Below are 23909 nucleotides of genomic sequence, written 5' to 3' on the forward strand. Positions count from 1 at the left end.
ACTTTGATAGAGCAAACATTAACATACTCTAGAGGAACTCATGAGTGGGGGAGTGTTGAATTAATTGGATATTCCTCTAGGATGGGTCTCTAAATGTCTGAGTTTGGTAGAGTCATGATAATTTTCTAAATGATGATATCTGAGGGTGGAGTCATGATGATGTTCTAAATAAAAATATATGAGGCCATTAAGGTTAAGACGCCATGTCCATTCAGATTCTGAAAGAACCATGACTTGGAGCAATTTTTAGGAGAACGGATTAATTGTTGCGTGAATGGTTATGGATTCTGTTTCATAATAATTTCATTGACGGGAATTGGTTACATTGTGAATAGATTATTCATGGATTAATCTGAGGTTTGTGGAGATTTTCAATTGATATTGAATATTAGGAAATTATTGAGTATGTCTAAAAGAGGAGAGGAATTGTTTATTTTGGACAGTCTCTAGTCATGGATGGGATTAGCTTGAAGAAATATATTATGTTTTTATTGATATTGTTTTTAATTATATTGTCTTCTTAGTGTATGTTTTTACTGTTCAGACCCTTGATGAAGGGGTGATCCCCAAAACACATGTTGGCTTGCTGTACCTACTGAGAAATTATGGATGAAATTAATTGCACCTATGAAGAAGAATAAAAAAAAACTAAACAACTTGAATTAATAGTGGAGAATGTTTGGATATATGAAGTTTGACAAACAATTATTTTAACTCTTGTGGAACATTTATGTACAAGACTGACACAGTGGGGTTTGATGCTGGATGTTAAGGCACATGACAACTGGTTCCCTTTCGTCCCCTTCAATGTTGTGTCAGCCCAACAAGGCGTCTTTGTTTTGCATCACTCCCCGGTGAGATGGGGTGGCCTGAGGGAAAGCAACATTTGAAGAAGTGGGCTCTGCATGCACCCGCTCTCCCAGGACATCAAACATTCAAATATGTGCCTACACCTGGGGCCTGACGTACCCCGGGGGTTATTTAAAGCAATACGGCAGAGCCCTACATGATCTGATTTTGAAAGTCAAAGGTCAGATCTTTGCTATGGTATATCTTCGGAACAGTATGGTCAATTTCAGTGATATTGGGCTTGTTGTACTCCTGGTGGAAAGTTCTAGCCACCCACATCATTGATAACACACCTTATGGTCTCTAAAAGGGTGCATTTTGCAGGGAGGTGGTTTTCCTGGCTCCCTCCATCAGTGTTCTCCCCTGTCTGGCTCCTGGTGGTCCTCTCTTGCTGGTGAGGGGCATATTGCAGAGACCCTCTGCTACCAGCCAGCAGAATATCTTTGTGCCTGCACTCCAAAGCCCCAGAACCTACTGGCTATCTTGCAGAACACTAGGGATGGCACTGGAGTCCAGGTCTTCTCTAACAGGACTTCAGGGGTGTGAGAAATTGGGTTGTTGGTTGACTTGGGTGTGAGCCTTGGTCAAGCAACAGCCACATTTCCTTGCAGGGTGAACCACAGAAAATCACTAAATTAACCTGTGCTTAGTCCTGGGTAGCTTGGCATGAAAAGCACCTTGGTGGCAATGTGGAAGGTATTTATGCAGCACATAAACAGTAATAAAGCAAAAACACAACACAAGAAAACTCCCAAACCAATTTAGAAAATAGAGTGAATTTCCAAAACGTTTTCTGACATCAAAACGACAAAATTCCAGTCTGTAGAACCAGAGTTATGATTTTTTTAAGTTTGAGGTTCAAAATAGCCCCTAAAAGATAAAATCGCCAACCGCGGACATCAGGTCACACTAGACCATGGCAAAGTCAGGTGGGCCGACTGCGATGGGGCACCGTTCAGATACAATAAGTTGATTGGGTTCGGCCAGCACTTACCTTTGGACTCAAAAACCTTTTGAAGAGAAAATGTCTGAGACAGCGGGACAAGGCTGCAGAACTGTCAAAGTGTGAGCTTTGTCATTTTGTCATCGGATAGCTGTGGAGAAAAGCTGCAGTGAAGAGTTTTACCTTTGGTCTAAATTGTCGAGATGGAAGTCGAATATCACCGGCAGATTGAAGCAGAAGGCTATAGCCAACAACAGTCCCATGAGATCGGATACCCCTTTAGTGAACTGCGGCTGAAACGGATTTACTGCTGCCGAGAAGTACGTAGCAGGAGAAGCTGTGAAGTCAATCTGACCAGCAATGCATATCGGGTGGATAGGCGAGCAGGTTGGTCCCATGTCTTAACCTGGTTCTCAGAGCACTTTTTAGCCAAATCTTGTCTGTTCTCAGTTTTGGAAAATGGCCATCAGTTTTGGAAAATAGCCATTTGGGGACCTTTAGCACCACAACCATGTGTCCAGGAGTGGATGGAGATCTCATGGGGATTCAGGGCTCACTCAGGCTGGGTCCAGGTGTGGGTTAAAGATAGTGGGAGCCTGTTCTGTCCTGTGGCTATGAACAGGAGGCCAGTAAACTAGCCCTTGGAGTCACTTCTAGTAGTCCTGGGTGTGGTGTAGATGCAGGGCTCAACAGCAGGGCTGGCTTCTGAGGATTTGAGGCAGGTTCCAGGCAGCAAACCAGTCCTTCCCGGTACAACAGCCGTAGTATGGCAGAGTGCACAGCAGTTCACATCAGTAGGCAGTTTTCTGAGAGTCCTTCTGCAGGTCCATTAGTGAAGTGAAGAGTGGGTCTGAGAAATAATTTGTTTATACACTGGTGCTCTGCTCCTAGAAGGTAGGAGACATTTCTGGAATGGTTCTATGAACTTCAGGGAATTTCCTCCGTCCCCCTCTCTGGCTTCAAGCTAGCTGCAGGTAAGCCTATTGTGAGGAGACAGGACACAGCTTATTCAGGTGTAAGTTGGCTGTGCTGAGCTCTTCCTCATCCTGCTAGTTGATGGTCTATTGAGGCTCTGCTAATCCCACTGTTGTGTGACTATCTGGGAGGAATTCACGAAGTCTAACTTTCAGATACATCCATTCATCTGGCCCAAAACAGGCTGCACTGCATATAGGGCAGAAAAATACCAACGTTCTAAAAGTGGCATTTTCAAAATTGTAATGATACATCTGACTTCACCATTAAAGAGGGTTTATCATTACAATTCCATAGGTACATATGCACCTCCTCTCATTTAGAAATTACAGCTTATTAAATGTAATAAGGAATCCCCAATGTTAACCTATGGGAGGGATAGGCCTCATAGTAGTGAAAAACGAATTTGGTCGTTTTTCAGTACCAGCAGGGTATAAAACGTACAAGTGTGTGTCCTACCTTTTAATTACACAGCACCCTGCCCCATGACCCTACCTCATGCCCACTTAATGGGTGACTTATATGTATTAAAAGGGAGATTAAGGCTTGGTAAGGGGGTTTATATTTCAAGTCGACATGCAAGTGTGACACTGTATTCAGGTTGCAATGGCAGGCTTTGGACACATTTTGAAGTGCTATTTAAGTAGGTGGTATAATAAGTGCTGCAGGCCCACTAGTAGCATTTAATTTACAGGCCCTGGGTGTGTCGTATACCACTCTACAGGCCCTGGGTGTATGTATATGTAAATTAAGTATGCCAATATGGTATATGCCAATCAAACCATGTTTAGGGGAGTGAGCACAAGTACTTTAACACTGGTTAACTATTGTAAAATGCAGAGTCCTAAGGCAAACAGAAGCAAAAATCCTGTGAAATGGAGACAAGCAGGCAAAACAATTGGGGGAAGACTACCCTAAGGCTGACAAGTTTAACACGGGGTGCAGTGACACTCGCCCTGAAGAGACACATCTAGCCCTGGGGGTCACCTGGAGACAAAGGGCCTCATTCTGAGTGGGAAGGGTGCGACGGGTGCAGTAGCACCCGTCGCGAATTTCAGTGTCTGCTTAGCAGACACTGAAATTCAAAGTGGGGCCCTCTTACGGGGGCCCCTGCAGTGCCCATGCCATTGGCATGGGCACTGCAGGGGCCCCAGGGGCCCCACGACACCCCTCACCGCCATCCTGTTCCTGGCGGTCGGAACCGCCAGGAACAGGATGGCGGTGAGGGGGTCGGAATCCCCCATGGCGGCGCAGCAAGCTGCGCAGCCATGGGGGATTCCTCAGGGCAGCGGAAAACCGGCGGGACACCGCCGGTTTTCCTGTTCTGACCGCGGCCATACCGCCGCGGTCAGAATGCCCTGCGGAGCACCGCCAGCCTGTTGGCGGTGCTCCCGCCGAACCCGGGCCGCCGGGGTCGGAATGACCCCCAAAGTCCTTAGCAGGGCACCAGGTTTCTTCGCCGTTCTGCTGTTCAGTACTCCTTTGTTGTTGCCTTCCAGGTCCAGTCTCTTGTTGCCTGTCTCTCTCTTGTGCAGGAGGTTTATAAGTGAGGGTGGAAAGTTCTAGATGCTTAGCACCCCTGCCCAATCCTAGGATGAGACATGATTCTTCTACCCTTGTCCCAACCCTTCTGCACATCATTCCGCAACAGTCCAATCTAGCTCAGTCAAGTTTTGTCTGTGAAGAGCTCCCCTGAGGGTCTCTGCTCCACCCCAGTTTGACATTACTGCCAGATCCCTTCCCACCAAAACTTCAAAGGGCAGCCCCTTCTGTGTTGGCTCCCGATATCTGGGCTTCTTCCTTTGTTCAGTCATCATGGGCTGATCCAGCCCAGGTGCAGTGTGAATGCTAATTATTAGTTGCAGATTCTCCCCAGGCACCTTAACTCTCCCAGAACCTGGGTCAGTCACTGATGCTTGCTCTTTTTATGTGGGGAGGCCTCTGGTCGTACTGCTGGGGAGCAGAGTAATGGACTTGGCCAATAGGTGGGACAGAGGCCTGAAATCTGATAATGAGCTGAGACAGAGAAACATGACAATTCTTGATGTCCTATAAGATATATATATATGTTATTGAATTCTGCAAAGTCAAACTCTGTGTGCATGTTTTACCCAGCTTGATAAGTCACTGGACTATGTAGGCCCAAGTGTGGCAAAACGTCAAGGCAAACTTCACCTTTGTTTGTAATACAGTGAAAGCACTACAGACAAAAGAAACATGGTGGATGAGATCAGAGTGTAACAAGAGCTACTAGAGTAGGTCAAAGTCTGGTGTAGCTGAGAGAACCACCGTACAGGAAGGAAACAACAAAGACAGCTGATTGCTGAAAGAGGTATGACATAGATGGGAAATACTCACTCATAGGTGGATGTGGCACTACAGATATATATGCAGTTGACATAGTGTACTAAAATAATAGACATGAGGCAGTCTAATCCATGCAGAATGGGGCTTGATGCAGGAGTAAATGGGAACTGGTAGTGCAACCTCACCGTGGGGGGGCATATGAGTCTGGGGGAGAGGCAGAGCTTATTTGACATACATCCCCCTGAGATAGACCATATGCAGTTGCTGAGGGGACATGATGCTTACACTTTCTAATTGGTTAAAAATGTAGTGGGATTCGTGGTAAAGGACATAATATGGATGGGTACCAGTGAAGATGCTGACCAGGAGGGTAGAGTGTGAAAATGATATTAAAGTGCCATAAAACATACTAGGATTGAATAGGAGTTGTCAAAGGAGTTTTCATCTCTACAGCCTCAGATCATACTGATCAACAAATGGAGAACCCAAATGTTGCAAGAACACTGACTCTGCATTAGTGATTGAAGGAGGTGATCAAATAACAAAGCTTTCATCTGATAAAACCCGTGAACGAAGAAATGTATAAGTGGCTTATTGATCTCCTTTGAGAAGACAGTACAGAAGAACGGTGTGGAAGACTAGAAAAAAACAGTAAGCAGGTAGAGTCCTCCTACATTGGAGGAGAGGTATCCTAAGCCCTGGTTTGAAGGAAAACCTGATTCATCCACCTGGAGGTACTGAAACCGAGGCACATGATAACTCTGGAGGTAACAAGTAGCTTACACTGTAAAACTAAATGCAGCAGTTCATACCTGCAAATAGAATGACATAGAATATTTGGCAATAAGTTCTACCCTTCCACCCACATCACTGCTCCTCAGTTAAGTATGTTGATTCCGTGGTAGACCCCATTCACCTCATCTGTCCCATTCTTAGTTTCCTCTTGGTTAATTTACCCTTACTGATTTCTTCCGACTAATTTCCTAACTCTTGTCCATTTTTCCTTCTGACTTCTCTGGTAAGGATTGAGACTATTGGAATTTCCATCAACAACATGTACATATGCCTGACTAGGGATCACAAAGGTGATAGAGGTGCACAACCTCCCCGTTAAATCATCCAGCCGTGAACTCAATTGGATTTCTATTGTTTGTGGATTTCTTTAAAAGTTATCATATTGATTTATTTGGTTGTGAAGTTTGAGGTGTAGAGAATCAGTTCTTCTTTTAAATTGGGATAGTGGTAAGCATGTGAAATTTTTAAAAATGCATTACAAATGCATTTTTTTAAATGACATGTAGCGTACACATGCCCCTTGGGCATGTGTGCGCTTTACATGTCCACAGATATTTTTTTGGGGTGCATCAAAGGGGACCTTAGGCCCCCAGCACCCTGGGGTTTGCATTACCTAATTTGCGAATTCCTGCCAGGAATTCGCAAATTAGGTAATGCAAAACCATTCTCACCTATGGGCCTATAGGCCCATGTGGATGAATGGAGTCCCTTTCCCTAATTGCGATTCGGTAATAATAATTGCGACTTTTAAGAAATCGCTATTACTGAATCGCAATTTTCATACATCCCATTTTGCATTTCTTAAATAGCAATTTCTTAAAAATCGCTATTTAGGAGATGCGAACCGGAATTATGATACATCTGGCCCTTGGTTTTCTTTTCTTTGGTGAAAAGGATTATTTCCCTCAATCATGGTGCTCCCAGAGGCACCATGTTCTCTGTTCCTCTGCTCTACATCTTTCATCGAGACTGTGTCATCATTGGAAGATGGTGAGGTGAGTATTATATTCAGACTGGCCTTGGAGGACATAGGTAACCGCTGCTACCGATGGTGAAAGGCAGTGTCCCAGTAGACTCCATCTTGTAGAGGACAAGCCATCTATCCACTTGAAGAACACTGTGGTATCAGAAGTTTATAGTCATCATGCCAGTGTCTTTTTCTAACAGTGTGGGCCAAATTAAACTACTGCATCACATTTACAAGGTTTCAAAGCTCTAGCTTAAATTGCAAGAATTTGTTACTGTGAGCTGTTGACTATGCTCTGGTCTCCTGGTTCTAGTATATGCCCACCAAACCAATCCCCAATTTGAATGATATACTTCATTGCTGCCCTATATTTTGATACCATTTTGTGTGTGATTCGTTTCAGAAGTTGCTCTGGTATTTGGTTCTTTGATGTCCAAAGATGGATCAGATGCTTTCCGACCTGTGTGGATCCAGCCCCTCACATCCATTTCCAGTCTGGGAACATGGGAGCATCGGGCACTGCTTCAACCTGCTGGTGCTGAATGTCCTCCCACACCTTTTGCTAGCTCTAACTAGTGTCTGCTATCTGGGTACTCCCAGGTTGGTATACACCCTATAAAATGACAATCTTGGTTTTCCCCTTCTACTCTCGTGTTTCACACCCTCTGCCACATCTAACAGATACTGGATTCTGTTACTTTCATTCTCACTAACTGTATGATACTTTAAGTTCTTAGAAGATTGCCTTTTTTGCAGATAGACCTTCCCTAGAGGGACTCTGTAGGCCTCTACCACTTAGTATACTTTGGCATTGGTACCACTTTCGACAGCCCTACCTTGCTGAGCCTGCCCCTCTAGCCACTGTGCCATACTGCACGGAATTGAGATATGGGAGGACCAATGAACGAGATGCTTCGGGCAGAGGGGTGGGGACAATTGATTGAGGTGAGTCGACAGGCCTGAGGAGGCGGTGATCGTGAGGACAGTGTGGTCTGTAGAAGTATCAGGGAAAAATAAGCAAGCAGGTAAATGATGGGGCAGGATTAGGAATTAGAGTGGAACAGGGTAATTTACCAAGGTATTTCCAGAGAAAAAAAAAGAGAAAAACTGAGCAAGCAAAAGTGAACATGGCTGTCGCGGGCTGTATATAACAGCATAGTCCTAGATAGGCCCAGACAAAATTTTACGCGGCTGTTCTTGTGTGTATTTTATGGAATTTCACATTATGCATGTTATGCAAATTTCCCAAAATTACACCATTATGCTTAAGTGTGTAATAAAAGATGGGTTGCAGAAAAATATAAATTCTAATGTACATTTCAATAATTTGCACATACTCTTTCAGATTGTGCCTACTGCTGTGATTTCTTGGAACTGTATTAGAATTCTTTCACCTAGTCTTTTCTCATAGAGGCTAAACTGGTGGACAGTTCTTAGGTAATTGGTTCTCCAAGACTATTTAGCCAGTTGACTTCACCAGTTCACAAGCACTGCTCTCACCACTCACTGGAAGAGACTAGATACTGCAGAAGTGTACCATACTTCTGTCAATCCTCTTTCTGTCCTGCCCTCTGTAGGCCCTCCATTGATACCTTTGTTTCTCCCTTCTGCTCTCCAATCATCTCTCTCTTTTTATTAATACTTTTTATTAATCTTTTCTGGTCTCTTTACCTGACATTGCACTTACGAGATAGTGTGTGATGTCTTCTGTATTTAAGAACTTGTGCGTAGGGAGGGCAACAGGTGTGGAAGAAGATGGTCCAGCATGTTCCTTGAGAATCTGAAGGATTTATTTTTGATGATGTAGAACAAGACATAACTCAAGAGCTATTTATTTTCAAACTTTTTGTATTCAGTCTTATAGTCTTCCTCAATGTCTTAATTTGATTTGGGTTCATTACCTTTGGTCAGTTACCTTTGTCCTATGCACATTTATGTAGATATATACATTTTGTATTGCCTAACAATATTCTTTGTTGATTGTAGGTTTCCCGGATTTGAACAACGTCACAGACCTGCTTGGAAGTGCCGGATCATTGTGTCTTTCCTTTATGCTGCTCTCACCATCATCAGTATCACCCCAGTGGCTGTCTTACTACAGCAGGGAACAGTTGCCTTGGAAGTACTAATTGGTGGAATCTCAGCATTGGCCTGGATCACTCATGGTGTATCCCTATTCACTCTCCACAGGACAGAAAATTGCATCTCCAGAGGCCCCTTGGCTTTGGGAGTCATGGTACTCCTTCCTGTGCCATCCCTGATAATCACATTTTTGTGGTATAGCCGTAATGGAACAGTATCATACGCCGTGCAGCCTGGACCCATTTTGAAACTTATTGTGACAGGCCTCCAGCTGGCCTGTACTGCCACCTACCTACTTGCATTTGTAGCTCCTGTTCCCGATCAAGATTCTGTCTCCTTCAACAACCCTTCTCAGTGCACCCCTCATCTCACTGATGCAGAGGTTCTAGTGCCTGAGTGGCAGAAGACTGATGAAAATAATGAGTGTTGGTTTTCACGTTTATTCTTTCTCTGGATGACTCCTTTGTTGAAACTTGGATACAAAAAAGTTCTAAAGCAGCCTGATGAGCTCTATCGTTTGCCATACAATCTCCAAACGCAAACAGTCCGCAAACGCTTTAATGCCTCCTGGAAAAAAAAGAATGCCACCCTAAAGAAGCTTACTGGTTTTCTCACCCAAGATGGCTGCAGTAGTCGTCTAGGCTCCAAAAATGATGCAAGTGGGAGTGGTCTTCCTCATGGCAAGTCTGACATCCAAAAGGAGGTACACCTCTTTTCTGTACTCCACTCAACCTTTGGCCTAAGGTTTTACTCTCTGGGGATTGTAAGGCTATCGGCCAGCTTCATGGTCTTTGCAGGACCTCTTTTGCTCAGTCGCTTTGTGAAGTTTATAGAAACATACCAGGAACCTTTGAGCTATGGAATCCTCTACACCTTCGGGCTTTTTGCAAGTTCCTTTCTTGGTGCCTTATTACGAAATACATTTGACTTTGAAGTGCACAAGGTGAAGCTGATGGTCAGAGCTGTGGCTGTGTCCACCATCTACCGAAAAGCTGTGAGGGCCAACAGCAGTAACCTGTCTCGCTTCTCAACGGGTGAAGTTGTCAACTTCATCAGCTCTGACTCTGAGCAGCTGGCCGGCTACTGCCTTGCCTTTCATGAAGTCTGGGTCTTGCCAACCGAGTTTGCTATCACTTTCTGTCTGCTGTACCATCAGGTAGGGCTGGCCTCCCTGGCAGGTCTGGGACTCACACTGCTTCTTGTGCCATTAAACAAGTGGATTGCTGCCCGTGTCATGAAAAATGACTGTGACTTGATGGAGCATAAGGATGCTCGTCTTAAGGTAAAATGATTTTCTAGACTTTGAATTACTCCTGGGCCTGCTCTGCAGTACTGTGTAAGACAAGATCACAAAGTTGAATATCCTTGCAGACAATACGCCTAGTACACCACTTCTCTCATTCTTTATTCTACAATTAGAAACCAAATTTTTCAAAAAAATACTCAGTAGTCAATGGATGTGTGTGGAGTGCTTTGCATGCCGCTCTTGTCAGAGATCCTGTTATAATCCAGATAGCAGAATAGGCAGTCTTTTCATGGAGTTTTAATGGCACAGCTGTCGAGTTATACACAAAAGGGACTTTAGAAATACTTACTGTTACAAACTAGTTTGGTGAAGGTGATCTAGCTTGTTGTCCTTTTGAGCTTAACATAAAATCCTTTTTATTTGTCCAAAATTGTAATCAATTTCTTCACAAACAAAATGTTAAATGGTCTTGAATTCCATGGCATGAGTATTAACTCTGGGTCTCCCGATGATCCTTGTCCCTGGGGGTTCTTCAGGCTGTTCCTGACCGCATTGCAGAGGTCCTGGAAGAAATTTACTCAGAAGTTTTTCAGATGGGAGTCTTTCCCCAGATCTGGAAGAAAGCGGTGGTGATCCTGCTGAAGAAGAAGCCTAATGGGGACTCTAGTGATTTAAAGAAATCTTTGTCTGATATTCTTATTACCCCTCCCAGCTAAGATCTTGGAAAGGCACCTAAACCAGAGTTATCCATCTTCCTCCAAACTAATGATTTCCTGGATCCCTCTCAGAATGGATTTATAAAGAACCATAGTACAGAATCTGCCCTCCTTGCTACAGCTGATCTTTTTCGGAGACAGGTGGACCAGGGTGGCTTTGCCATTCTGGTTCTGCTTGATCTCTCTGCAGCTTTTGACACTATCGCTCCTGCTTGGCTGGTGCAAAGACTGCAGCAGGTGGGGATTGGAGATAAGGCGCTGTTGGAGTCGTTTCTCTATGATAGAACGATTATTGTTAGCTGTGGCGACTATAAGGCAGTGCCCTTTCAGCTCCCATGTGGTGTACCTCAAGGGTCCTCTTTAAGTCCTATATTATTCAACCTCTATGTAGCCCCTTTTGCTAAGCTAGTTAGATCATTTTGGCTTCCAGGTGTTGTCTTATGCTGATGACACTCAGATTATAGTGTTGGGTATAAATGACAGGGAGGAGGTTGCAGACAGGTTTCCGACCTCCATGCACAGTTGGATGAACAGGAACTGGTTAAAATTGAATGGGGAAAAAACATAGATTGTTGTTTTTGGTAGGGATAGCGCCATCTGGTCAGATCGCTGGTGGTCTGCTGTGTGTGGTACTTAGAGTGCCTGTGGTCTTGGCCCTCACTTCTTCCCAGCTTGACTACTGTAACGCCTTCTATTTGAATATTAATCAGCATGCGCTAAACAAATTAGAAGTTATCCAGAATGCAGCCACTTGACTTGTCCTGGGGCTGCCTAAACTTGCCTTCATTTCAGAAGCCCTGTGACAACTTCACTGGCTACTCATGAGGAAGCGTATAGCTTTCAAGGGCTTGTGCCTGATGCATAAAACCTTACTGGGGCATGGCTCAGGGTACCTTAAGGCCTCAGTTAAGTGGTATGTTCCTGGAATATAGTTAAGATCAGCTGGTAGACACATGGTGGAGATTCTCCATTCAGGAAAACTAGATGGGGTGAAAGGTCCTTCATGGTAGCAGCCAGCAGGCTCTGCAACTCACTGCCGGAGGGCATTTATGGCATTGAAGGGTACCTCGTTTTTTAGAAACAACTGAAGACTTGGTTGTTTATCAGTTAGGTAGGATTGTGGGTCCCCTCTTTTTGTGGTTGTGGTTGCCTGCCTGTGTTTATCCATCCTCGTTTTCTTTGTCTGTAGATGTGCACTGGAGGTTAGGCCTATCGGCCTGCTTTTTCTTTTTGTTGGATGTGTCCCTGTATCTTAGCGCTTTGATACCTTCGGGTCTTATATGCTCTACAAGTGCATTGAAATAGCTACCAGTGCCCCAGTGGATTTTGTGATTGTCTTCATCAGGGAATGGTAGGTTAATCAAACACATGAAACCTATACCTAGGAACACAAACAGAAGCAACCGCAGGTCAAGGATGAGTACATGTTAAGGAAAACCAAAATGAGAACCCTCAAATGTTACACAAGCAGTTAACAGCAAAATGAAGGTAAGGTGCCTAATGTTTCCTTACTTTGACGTTAATGCACTGGTGTCTGTTATGAAGACGAGGCAGTAGCTGTGTTTTGTGTTAGGCAGGGCTGGAATATTGACGTACACCGTGCCCATGGTCTGTTTATTGTATTGTACCTACTATGATTGCACATATAGAGACCAGCCCACCTCTGTATTCATTCAATCGCGAGTTTATGAGTCTTCAACATTGTGGGTAGGGTTAATATTTTTCATTTTTGATCCGTAATGCCACACTATTCCTACTCTTGGTTGCGTCACATTTAATTAATCAGGGGTTGAAAGTAATTCAGTCATGCTTTTATATCAATTTTCTTAAAATGAATCGCTGTAATAGCCTTCCCTATATCATCCCCTAGTTTCTTCAGTTTGTCAGTTTGTATGCCTCTGCCTAGTATGCTGTCCCAAAGTGTCCTCTTTCTCTTAATAATGATGAGACAGGGCCTTTCATACCTACAAAACTGATGACAAACATATCAAAGGCCATCAACTGTTACAGAGTGGCTATCGCCAGAGATAGGAATTCCTCAGATTTTTGCTTGCCAGTAACTTTGCCACCGTTTGATGAATCTCTACCAAGCTTTGTAGACCTACTGCTTTTTCTACATTGGATAATAATGCAAAGTTTTATGGTGATTAGATAAGTGAGTGCAAAGGAAAAAAGGGGGGGGGTGCCAAAACACGTTTGTCCACCACTGAATTTTTCATAGATGTTTTGCTAAGAGGTAGCGACAAACTGGCTCAGTGGATTTAAATGAAATTTGGCTAGAAAACCTATTATGGATTGTAAAGAGTCCTTTTTGTTAGTTGAATTGGTTCAGTCTCTTTAAAGTTATAAGGGACAAACATTAGTGATATATTGGGTTGCAGTACACCATGGCAATTTTGAAGTATGTAAATCAAAAATATATATACACAGTTCCACTCCAAGGGTATGAACCTATATTTCACAGGTTCCTGGGAGTTCAAATGTTTGAAGCAAGAGCCCTCACTCACCATCTGGTGACATGCTTCATCATAGGGCTGTGCTCCTCGTCAGGCTGGCACTGCAATGGGGCACAAGGGGGCTCTTTGTTGGAGATATTTTATGATGGTAACCAGCTGGTCAAAAAGTGTACTGATATAGGATTGGTATGCAAAGAAAGTGCTGTTAAAAATGACTAGAGGTAAAACATAATTTATTGTGATATCCGACCTCTGTCATGATTAAAAACAGGAGTGAGGGGAGAAAATAAAATCAGGTCTATACTCCCCAAAAAATAAGCAACAAGTGTTGGTGGTTATCACTAAATCCCTAAATTTAGAGTATAGTGAAAGTAGATACAGGATCCCCTGTACTACTCTTAAATCATGGTCAACATGTTTCTCGCTTAATAGTCTTAATGATCTGGTGCGATTCTTCAGGACCAATACACCTACCTAATCCTTAAAAAATATATAACCCATACACGAGGAAATCCTATTTAGCAGAAACCTAGAATATTGGATAGAAAAAATATGATTGGTAAACAGGTAGCGAACATTCAATTGTGTGCATGGTGTCAACAGATCAAAGCCGCATACTCGTGAAATCTCCCTTCCGTGATGTGCATAAAAAACAGTGCAAGAAAAAATTATACACACAGAGGCAAATATGCCACACGTGCTTACCCTCCTCATATTAGTGGATGGGCCCCATCGGGGAAAGCACCAAGCTTGCATGGTCCAATATGGTGTAAGTATATAGATGTAGAATAAAGAGCTGTTAGGTTAAAGCATCCATCATGTCAATTATAGGTTGAGCCAGAAGCATCCCGCTGGAAGAAATACATCTGTAATTTATATAAATTATACATCCTCTATCTTAAAAGGATATTTAGATATAACAGTTTAGTTGGTATCAATCAAGTATAAATATTATAGGTGAAGCCTACCATGGAAATCATCCATATTGCTGAAAAATAAATATGTCTATTGCGGTGTTAACCAAGGAAGTCAGGAAAGTACTTAGGGCCATATTTATACTTTTTGACGCAAAACTGCGCTAACGCAGTTTTGCGTCAAAAAAATTAGCGCCGGCTAACGCCATACTGAAGCACCATGCGGGCGCCGTATTTAATCAATGACGTTAGCCGGCGTTAGCCGCCGGCGCTGCCTGGTGTGCGTGGAAAAAAACGACGTACACCAGGCAGCGCCGGCGTAGGGCGTTATGGGGCTTGGGCGTCAAAAAATGGGGCAAGTCAGGCTGAGGCAAAATTTTCGCCTCAACCTGATTTGCGTCATTTTTTCCGACTCCCAACCCCCATAGAAATGACTCCTGTCTTAGCAAAGACAGCTCTCATGCCCCCTTGCCCAATGGCCATGCCCAGGAGACTTCTGTCCCCTGGGCATGGTCATTGGGCATAGTAGCCTGTAGGAGGGCACAAATCAGGCCCCCCTATGCCACCCAAAAAAATTTCAAAAAATACTTACCTGAACTTACCTTAATGTCCCTGGGATGGGTCCCTCCAGGCTTGGGTGTCCTCCTGGGGTGGGCAAGGGTGACAGGGGGTGTCCCTGGGGGCATGGGAGGGCACGTCTGGGCTCCTTCCGAGCCCACAGGTCCCTTAACGCCTGCCTTGTCCAGGCGCTAAAAAACGGCGCAAAAGCGGCCGTACGTCATTTTTTTTGACCCGCCCACTCCCGGGCGTGAATTTTGCCCGGGAGTGTAAATACGGCGCACATGCCTCGAAGTCAATTTTTTAGACGGGAACGCCTACCTTGCATATCATTAACGCAAAGTAGGTGTCCACGCTAAAAAATTACGCAAACTCCATGGACTTTGGCGCTAGACGCGTCTAACGCCAAAGTATAAATATGGAGTTAGTTTGGCGTCGGAATTGCGTCAAAAAAAACGACGCAATTCCGGCGCAAACAGAGTATAAATATGCCCCTTAATCTAGTTATGGAAATGTTTATAAACATGGCCGAAACTCTCCCACAGGGAAACACCTTTCTATCAAGCTGTGTAGTACAATGTACAGATAGAACATCTAAATTAAGTCAAGATTGTAGTAAAATAAATCTGTAAACCGAGGTTTGGCGGAAGGAAAGCAGACGCGTTAGCCTTACGGGTCCAGAAATGCCTTCAATATGACGTGAGGCACGTGTGGTAAATATTGGGAGGACCTAATACAGAGGTCCGGAAGGGATGACAAACTCCATCCCTCACTCGAATGGAAGTCCCAAAGGTAGCATGAAACGCGTCTAAATGTTGTTAACGGAACCGTGCATCGCAGTCCCGGAAGCACGCGCTAGGGTAATTGCTCTGAAATTGTTGCCGGCTAAAATAAATGAAACCGGCTTGTTAAAATACCGAGTAACCGGTTCAGCAGAGAGGAGGTATCCCCGTATTCATTAGGAAGTGTCCGCAATTGGTGGCAGGATTTAAAATGCCCAATAACTGGCTTGCAGACAAGCAGCGAGACGGTATCCTCCTACTTACTTGGATGTGTCCACGATTAGCGGCTGCACCTACACCAGCTTGAAGCTCCCAGTACAATGGGGCTCAGTTGGGAGGAGGAGCCTTTAAGAGAGGGGAGATTCATGAAGAGAGAGAAAGGACTAGCGCGTCTTGACTTACTGGAAGGCAGTAGACGCTGAAAAAGTACAACATGGGGATAGTGGCCATATTCGTAAAGAGAGAAAAACCCCAGGACAACAAAAGGTTCCCAAAGGGCTAAAAATCAATGTAAAGGTTAAATTATTGTTAAACCACGGTCCAAAAACTTGTGTCATTATATTTATGATTAGTGCAGTGTCACGAGGACCAGAACGAAAATCTAAAAATTACCATAATCAGGAGAGCCTAGTTCTTGTGAAATCACAACCAGGTGTGGGATAATTTAAATGGACACAGAGAACAAAGAAGGGGATACACCTATCTATGGATGAAATTAGTCCAAGGAATATCATCGTTAAGCCCCACTTGGTGTGTCTTCAGTCTAAAAACCCAATGCTGTTCCTTCTCAAATAACCAGGTAGCACAGTCCTTATTATCCTTAACAGTTTCCAGGATGACCCATCTCAGGTCACTGGGAGTGTTAATTCTTTTCAATATAATGGTTTGACAATTTTGTAGAAGACCTATGACACCTGATAGTGCTACGGTGTTCATTCATACGTGTTTTGACCATTCTGGTAGTCATGCCTATATATCGTAAGTTACAAGGACACGTAATCATATATATACAATTCTTAGTACGGCAGTTAATATGTTTTATTAACTGCCATTTCTTTGACTCACCCAAATCCAATTCTTGAGTACTGGTAGTGAGAGGGCAAACATTACATCCACAAGGGTGATGCCCTCTGACTCCCAGCCAATTTCCAGTATTGGTGGAGGCAGAATAGCCACGAGGTGCCGGTCTAGTGTGTACCACTAGATCCTTGATGTTCTGGGTTCTTTTGAAAGCAAAAAGGGGGAGTTCTAAGGATTCCCCAGCGCTATTAAGAATAGGCCAATGTCTCTGAATGATCTTCTTGATACGGTTACTCAAAGGGGTAAAGGTGGTCACACAAGTCAGTCTAGACTGTTGGTCATGTGTCGTATTGGTTAACAAAGTCTCTCTAGGAATGTTACTAGCTCGTTTCATGGCTCGTTTAATGATGGACTCAGGATAGTTGCGTTCCTTCAGTTTACAACATAAAACATCTGCTTGTGCATGGAAGTCAGCTGACTCTGAGCAGTTTCGTCTGATTCTCAAAAATTGACCAAAAGGAAGATTACTTCTCAAGGCCTTGGGGTGGTGGCTGTCATACAGACGGAGGCCGTTACTATCAGTAGGTTTGTGAATCACTGAAGAGTGTAAAACTCCATACAGCAGTGTGATACGTAAATCAAGGAGGGACACTTCTTTGTTGGAAAAGTTAGCGCTAAAATGCAGGTGGATATCCAAAGTATTAACCCAATGGGTGAAAGCTTGTGCCTGTTCTACATCGCCCTTCCATACTACCAAAATTTAATCTATGTAGCGCCACCACAGACTGATATTGGAAAAAAAGGGTTGTGTTGGAGTCAGTATATGACGTTGTTCAAAGGTGTACATGTAAAACAGGCTAGACTCGGCGCAAAAGTGCTTCACATAGAAGTACCTTGTATTTGGTGATAGAACTGATCTTCAATTTGGAAAAAGTTTTCTTTAAGAGCCAGACTGGCACACTGCATAATGAAGCTGATAGGGGTGTTATAAGTCCAGGTTGTTGACCAGAGTATATCCTCTACTGCAGTTAGGGTAGCCTCCTGTGGTATATTAGTGTACAGTGCTTCAACATCAAGGCATATTAACATGTCGGTGGTACCTGTGTTGTTAATGTCTTCTAGTAAGATCAAAGTGTCTTTAGTGTCTTTCAAAAAAAGTGGAGGTCTTTTGAACAATAGGCTGAAAAAAGAAATCACAAAATTTGGACAGAGGTTCCAAAAGGGAGCCTATCCCTGATACAATGGAGCAACCAGGTGGTGGGTTGCCTTTATGGATCTTCGGAAGGAAGTAAAAATAGGGTACTTTGGGATTGTTGGTATCCAAGAACTCGGCTTCTTGTTGAGTGACCCAACCAGCTAACTCTGCTTCAGTAATTATCCCACGAATAGTGCGTTGTAAGCGAGCGGTGGGGTTGGTAGATATGGGTTCATAGTATTTATTGTCACTAAGCAATCTGAGACACTCTTGTCTGTAAAACGCGGTGTCGAGCACAACAATCGCGCCTCCTTTGTCTGCGGGCTTGATTGTAATGTCCGGATTGTGGGGTAAAGAATGGATAGCTGCCCTTTCCAATCTTGATGTATTCTGAAAGGGATGTGGAGGTCCTAGATGTTGGACTTCATGACGTGTACCGCCTTTTCAAAGGTAAGCACTTCTATCGGGACCGAGGTGGGGGGGCATGAAGGTGCACGGATTCCTCAAGTTAGTGTCGCCCCTCAGATCAGGTGGAGGGCTGTCTTTGAAAAAGAAGTGTAACCGGACCTTCCGGAACAAGGCTGTAATCTCACAGTTCAATCGGAACTGATCTTCCTTGGGGGTTGGTACAAAACCCAATCCTTCCTCAAGAACTGAGAGTTCAGATGGAGACAGAAGAGTATCCGATAGATTAACAACTAAGGTTTCTTTTGCGGTATCACACTGCGGCTCCTGGTTAACATTTGTGGTTCTTCCTGCGCCCAATGAACGTTTCTGCCTCTTCTTCTGTTTCTGCCTCTGCCCCAGCCTCTTCCTAAAAAAGGATTGTAGTTGTACTGTGGCTGGGGTTAGAAGAAAGGGAATGGAGCTTGTTGCCAAGGTGGTATCTGTTGGTAAGGAAACGGTGGGTTAAAAGGCGTAGGGAGAACATAGCGATTCTGATTAGATCTATGTCCCTCATCGCTACTCCATTCATCTGAACTCGAACTGTAGTGAGAAGCCCGTGGTTTACGTTGTGGGACATCAGAGTCATCTGAAGTCTCCGGGGCTCCTTCACATTGGTAGTCATCCTTAGTGTATGGGTAGACCTTCTCTCTACTGAATTTCTTGATGTCTTTTTGTAATTTATTGATCTTTTGTTGTGTCAAATATTCCTTGGTCTCATTAAGTTCCAAGTTAATCTCTGCAAGGCGGGATTTAAACTGTGAGAGCTGAACCGTGGTCTTGATGGATGTTTCTATAATAGAGGTCTGAATGGTGATAGAATCTGCCAAACGTTTTGAGGTATTAATAATCAAAACCAACCAGTCACGAGTGCACTTCCATGAAATCTGTGCCCAATCATTCCGGAATTGTAAATCTTGCAAAAAAATCCTAGTGACATTGGTGACAATCAAACCGTTAGGTGAGATGTTTGCCCTAAGGTACTCCGTCATGATAGTGCCATGTAGAACAGTTTTGATCATTTTTTTTTTTAAAGCTGATAATTTAGCCCAGTCTTCCTTAGAGCCACCAGAAGGACCACTGCTGTCATCTCCTAGTATAGATGGAGTCTGTAAAATGGCTTGTACCATATTCTCGTCGAAACTAAGACCTTGTAAGTATGCCATAGTCACCACCAGATATATTTTATCAGGGTGAAGTAGAAAGCCCCGCAGCCCAACAGCTGCACAAATCATCCAACAACAAAAAAGAGAGGGGCTAAAGTAAAGTGGGAGGTTCGGAAACAAAATCCTGGTCGTGTGTATAGTGCTCCCATCAAACATGTAAATCAAAAATATATATACACAGTTTCACTCCAAAGGTATGAGCCTATAATTCACAGGTTCCTGGGAGTTCAAATGTTTGAAGCAAGAGCCCTCACTCACCATCTGGTGACATGCTTCATCATAGGGCTGTTTTTTTTGCAGTATACCTCTCTACATGGTGATGCCAAAACACAATATTATTAGTTGATGACAGCCCTTACAAAATAAAAAAGGCAGCCATATTGGTTAGACTACTTTTATTTAAGAAAAAAAAAACGTAATTGTTTTTTTTGCACATCAGATAGTCATAACATTGCTGGTCATAGAATATAAAGAGCAATGCATCCTGCAAAACAAATGCAGTGTTATACATCATTCCAGAGGGTAGGCGTCATCAGAAACCATGCACAGAAAAGACCCCGTATGATGCTACCCACAAAATCACCCCACGGTGGTAACATTCATCGTTGAGGGTAGAATACGTAGCTAAGTGTCTGTTGAGAAAGATCTCAGAGGTCCTGGAATGATATGCTATGAGGGTTCACTTCTTTTGGTTATTAGTGTTCAGAAAACACAGGTCATCAGAGTGAGCCCGGGGTGATTTGTGCGTATATCCCATAGAGTATATGATTGATTTTTTGGCATCATGGAGCATATTCCACATCCACTCTTGGAACCAAATTATTAGGATCAAGACTCGGGATAGTGTGTGGCTATAGACATGCTACTAAACAAATCTAAAAAAAAAACAGAACATATAAACTCCAGCCTCCAGTCTGTGTATATGATGGCCATTAGATGCCGTTGTTCTGGAGGACTCGAGGACAGAGCGGATAGTCACTGTCTGGTTACAACTGGTATGACAGGATTCATGCATTCTATCTGAGTCTCCCCTCATATTTATAACTCAGTCATGCCACTTCATCCCCATAAGCAGGTGGATCTTGTGCTTCCTGAAATTCAACTATCATAATCGACCAAGGTCGCAGATCATCTTCCAAGCGGTTGTCCTTGTGAACATGGCACATTCGTACCTCCTCCACACTCACCCATTCAACTAAGTCTTTTATCCAGGCATCATGGGTAGGGGCATTGGTCAGAGCCATGCTGTAGCTATGCATCTCTTCAATAGAACAAGTCCAAGAAGGACACATTTTCTACTTAGATGCTTCTTTGCAGGTGATGGGAGTAGTCCCAACAGTATCAGGTGAATGTCTAGTTAAATCTTCCGCCCTGAGGCCCTATTAATAGTATGTACCACAGTATTCCAGTATAAGGATAAGGAGGGGCAGGACCATAACACATACAGATAATCTGTTATCAGTGCTCCACATTGGGGTAACTGGGTGAACGACTGGGATAGATCACGTGGAGGGTTTGTGGGATGAGATTTGTCTGATTGAGGATATTATATTGTATCAGTTTGAAACGGGCATTGGAGCTAACTCTACTCCCTAATGTATCTTTTCCCAGTCTCTGGTTCGAAGTGGTTCCCCAATTACTGCCTTCCATTTATTTGGGGAGTGTCATTGCTGCAAGATCCGCTCGTAGTGCCTGATATAAGTTGGAGATCAGCTTGCACCCCCCAGCCATGTTTAGCATAGCCGACAAGGCATTGGAGCTAGGCAGCTCATCTAGGAAGGAAGGCCATACCTCTTGTGCTGTGTTTGAGATTTCCATATATTGGAGGTACTGTCTTTCCCTTAAGTAGAACATGGCTGCAGCCTCCTCCCTGATGATGAAGCACTGTTCAGTGTAGAGATCTCCCATAGTTTTGCATCCTCCATCTTTCCATCTCTGGACCAACATGGAGTCTGCTATTTTCAGAAACAGTTGTATCACCCAGAGGGGCACCTCTGGAGCATATGGAGCGCGATGTAGAACCCGCCAAACTACTCCTTCAAACAAATGATGTGGTGGATATCGGGGGAACTCGACGCCCCATCATTAGCAGGACTGGCAACGGCTCCTCTCCATGTGTACTCTGCAGTACTCTCTTCTCCCACTTGTCCTCCGGGTCGAGCCAGCGCATGCTGTAGCTGGGCTGGGCTGGAATAAAGTTCCAGGTGGGGAACCTCAAGCCCTCCCTGCTTCCATGTCCTTTTTAAGGTAGCGACTCCGAAGCGCTTATGCCGTGGACCCCAAAACAGGTCCACTATCAAACTGTCAAGAGTCCAAAAGTAGTGGCATGGGATCTCGTAAAGTGTGCTCTGGAGAGCATAGAGACAGCGAGGAAGCATTATCATTTTACTATGGAAATTTCACCCATTAGAGACAGTGGCGAGGCACTCCAATAACAGGTCGAGGTTGATATTCTCTCAACCATCCAGCCAATGTTTTGGTCAAGATAAGTCGGAGCTGTGTGTGTCAACTGAACCCCAAGGTAGCCTATCTCCTGTGCTTCCCAGGAGGTCCCTGCTTTGGGGAGTTTCTCTGGTGGGACTTCCCTAAGTCTGCCCAGCAGGATCAGTCCATAATTTTGAGGGTTGACCCTCAGATGTCCCCGAATTCACACATGACATTCAGTAGGATAGGTGTGGAGTGTGTCTGTTGCCACAGGTATACTAAAACATCATTCGCGTAGAGGCAGGCCACATGTGCGGTCTCCCCAAGCTTAGTGCTCACCTCAGGGTCACTACCAATGGCTCCATGGCTAGGGAAAAAAGGAGGGGCAAGCATGGGCAGCTCTGTCTGGTGTCCCTGCTCAGTCAATCGGGTGTGGACACCACTCCACCTGAACATACCCAGGTATATGGGTCTGCATAGAGTAGGTGGACCGAGCAGATGAATCCAGGTCCCAGATCAATTGCTTGAAGTATGTGCCACAGGTAATCCCAGTTCAGGGAATCAAATCCCTGCTCAATGTCTAATAGCTCCAGGGTGCAGTCATCAGTTACTAGTAGCATGGTAGCCCTGCGCCAATCGCCTCAGGTTATGCAATGTATTCTGTTTCAGGATAAAACCCGATTGGTTTGGGTGTATCGGAGTGGGCATCCGGGGGAGCTGATAATCCCCCAGGACATTGCAAAGGATTTTCATATCCATATTCAGCAGGGAAATCGGCTAGTAGGCTGATGCCAACATGGGGTCTTTGCCTGGTTTTAGGATCATAACCACCACAGCCTAGCAAATGGAGGACAGTAAAGTGCTGAGTTGTAGTGCTTTGTATAGATGCCCAGTAGTTTTTCCGCCAGGACATCTGCATATTTGTGGTTGAATTCCACAAGGAAGCCATCATTTCCCAGTGTTTTTGCTGTTTAATTGCAGCCACAATCTCCTCCTTGGAGAGTGGGGTGTCCAACAGGTCTCTGGGCTCTGTATCCAGGCGGGGAAGCTGCCCATGCAACAGGAATTTTGACAGTTCCTCGGTCGATGGGGGTGGGCAGGCGGTATAGACTGTGGGGAGATAGGAATAGAACACTTTATTGATTGTCCTCTGGATGTGTACCATATTACCTGTGCCAGTACGTAATTATTATATTGATTGATCAGGGGATTCTTGTCGGACCAGTCGGGCTAGTAACGCATCAGTTGTGTCCCCTTCTGTGTGAGAATGCTGTCTATACGCCATATACTGGTGCTTTTCGAGTCAGCGCCAGTCTTCCAATAATGTAGTGCATTCTGTCCACCAGGGGACTAAGATTTGGGGGGTCGAAGGGGAGCACTTCCTCCAATCGGCCCAGTTTCTTCTCATGCTCCCGAATATCATGTTCTAACTGATGTCGGAATGCATAGGAAGTGGTAAGACAGGTTCCACGGAGGATTACTTTCATGGCCTTCCATTTGAGGCTGGTAGCTGAGCCCCAGTTATCTGTGAGTAGTGTTAGTTCATCTTGGATTGTTTGTGCAAATGGGGAATCCTTCAGGGCCTCAGCTCTGAGGCGCCACAGGGGTATTGCTGGATGACCCATCTCCCCCCAAAGCTCACCAAGAGTGGAGAGTATTCAGATAGATACCTAGGTAGGTAAGTGATATTAGTCACCCCCAATGCCAATTCAGTAGAGACAAAACAGTAAGCCAGACAGCTGGAGATACGTGACACTAGGATGTAACATGATTACAGTTTCTCACACCAGATATCACGAAGGGCAAGCCCCTCCAGCATGTCCTGAAGTGCTGCAGGAAGCTGGGGATTGGTGTTAGGACGTGGGTCTCTCGGTCCAGTTCCCCATCTAGGACCCAGTTTCAATCATCTGCGAGCACTATGGATGCCCCTACATAGGGTGCCACCCTAGCCATAATGTCCAGAAAAAAATGCGGACAGTCATTATTGGAGGCATAGACATTAACAAAGCACAATTCTTGACCATCAAGGGACCCGTGCAGTATGGCAAACCTACCCTCCAGGGCCACCCA

General features: G+C 44.4%; 1 protein-coding gene across 1 annotated transcript in view; it reads left to right on the forward strand.

Moving 5' to 3' along the window:
• The window catches only part of LOC138296821 (ATP-binding cassette sub-family C member 10-like), a 669768-nt gene that overhangs the window by 96360 nt on the left and 549499 nt on the right, over positions 1-23909 (forward strand). Inside the window, exon 3 of the mRNA XM_069236276.1 lies at positions 8823-10200. Coding sequence (XP_069092377.1) covers positions 8823-10200 — 1378 coding nt within the window. The remainder of the gene's footprint in view (positions 1-8822; positions 10201-23909) is intronic.

This window comes from Pleurodeles waltl, chromosome 5 (assembly GCF_031143425.1).
Source record: "Pleurodeles waltl isolate 20211129_DDA chromosome 5, aPleWal1.hap1.20221129, whole genome shotgun sequence".
Lineage (NCBI taxonomy): Eukaryota > Metazoa > Chordata > Amphibia > Caudata > Salamandridae > Pleurodeles > Pleurodeles waltl.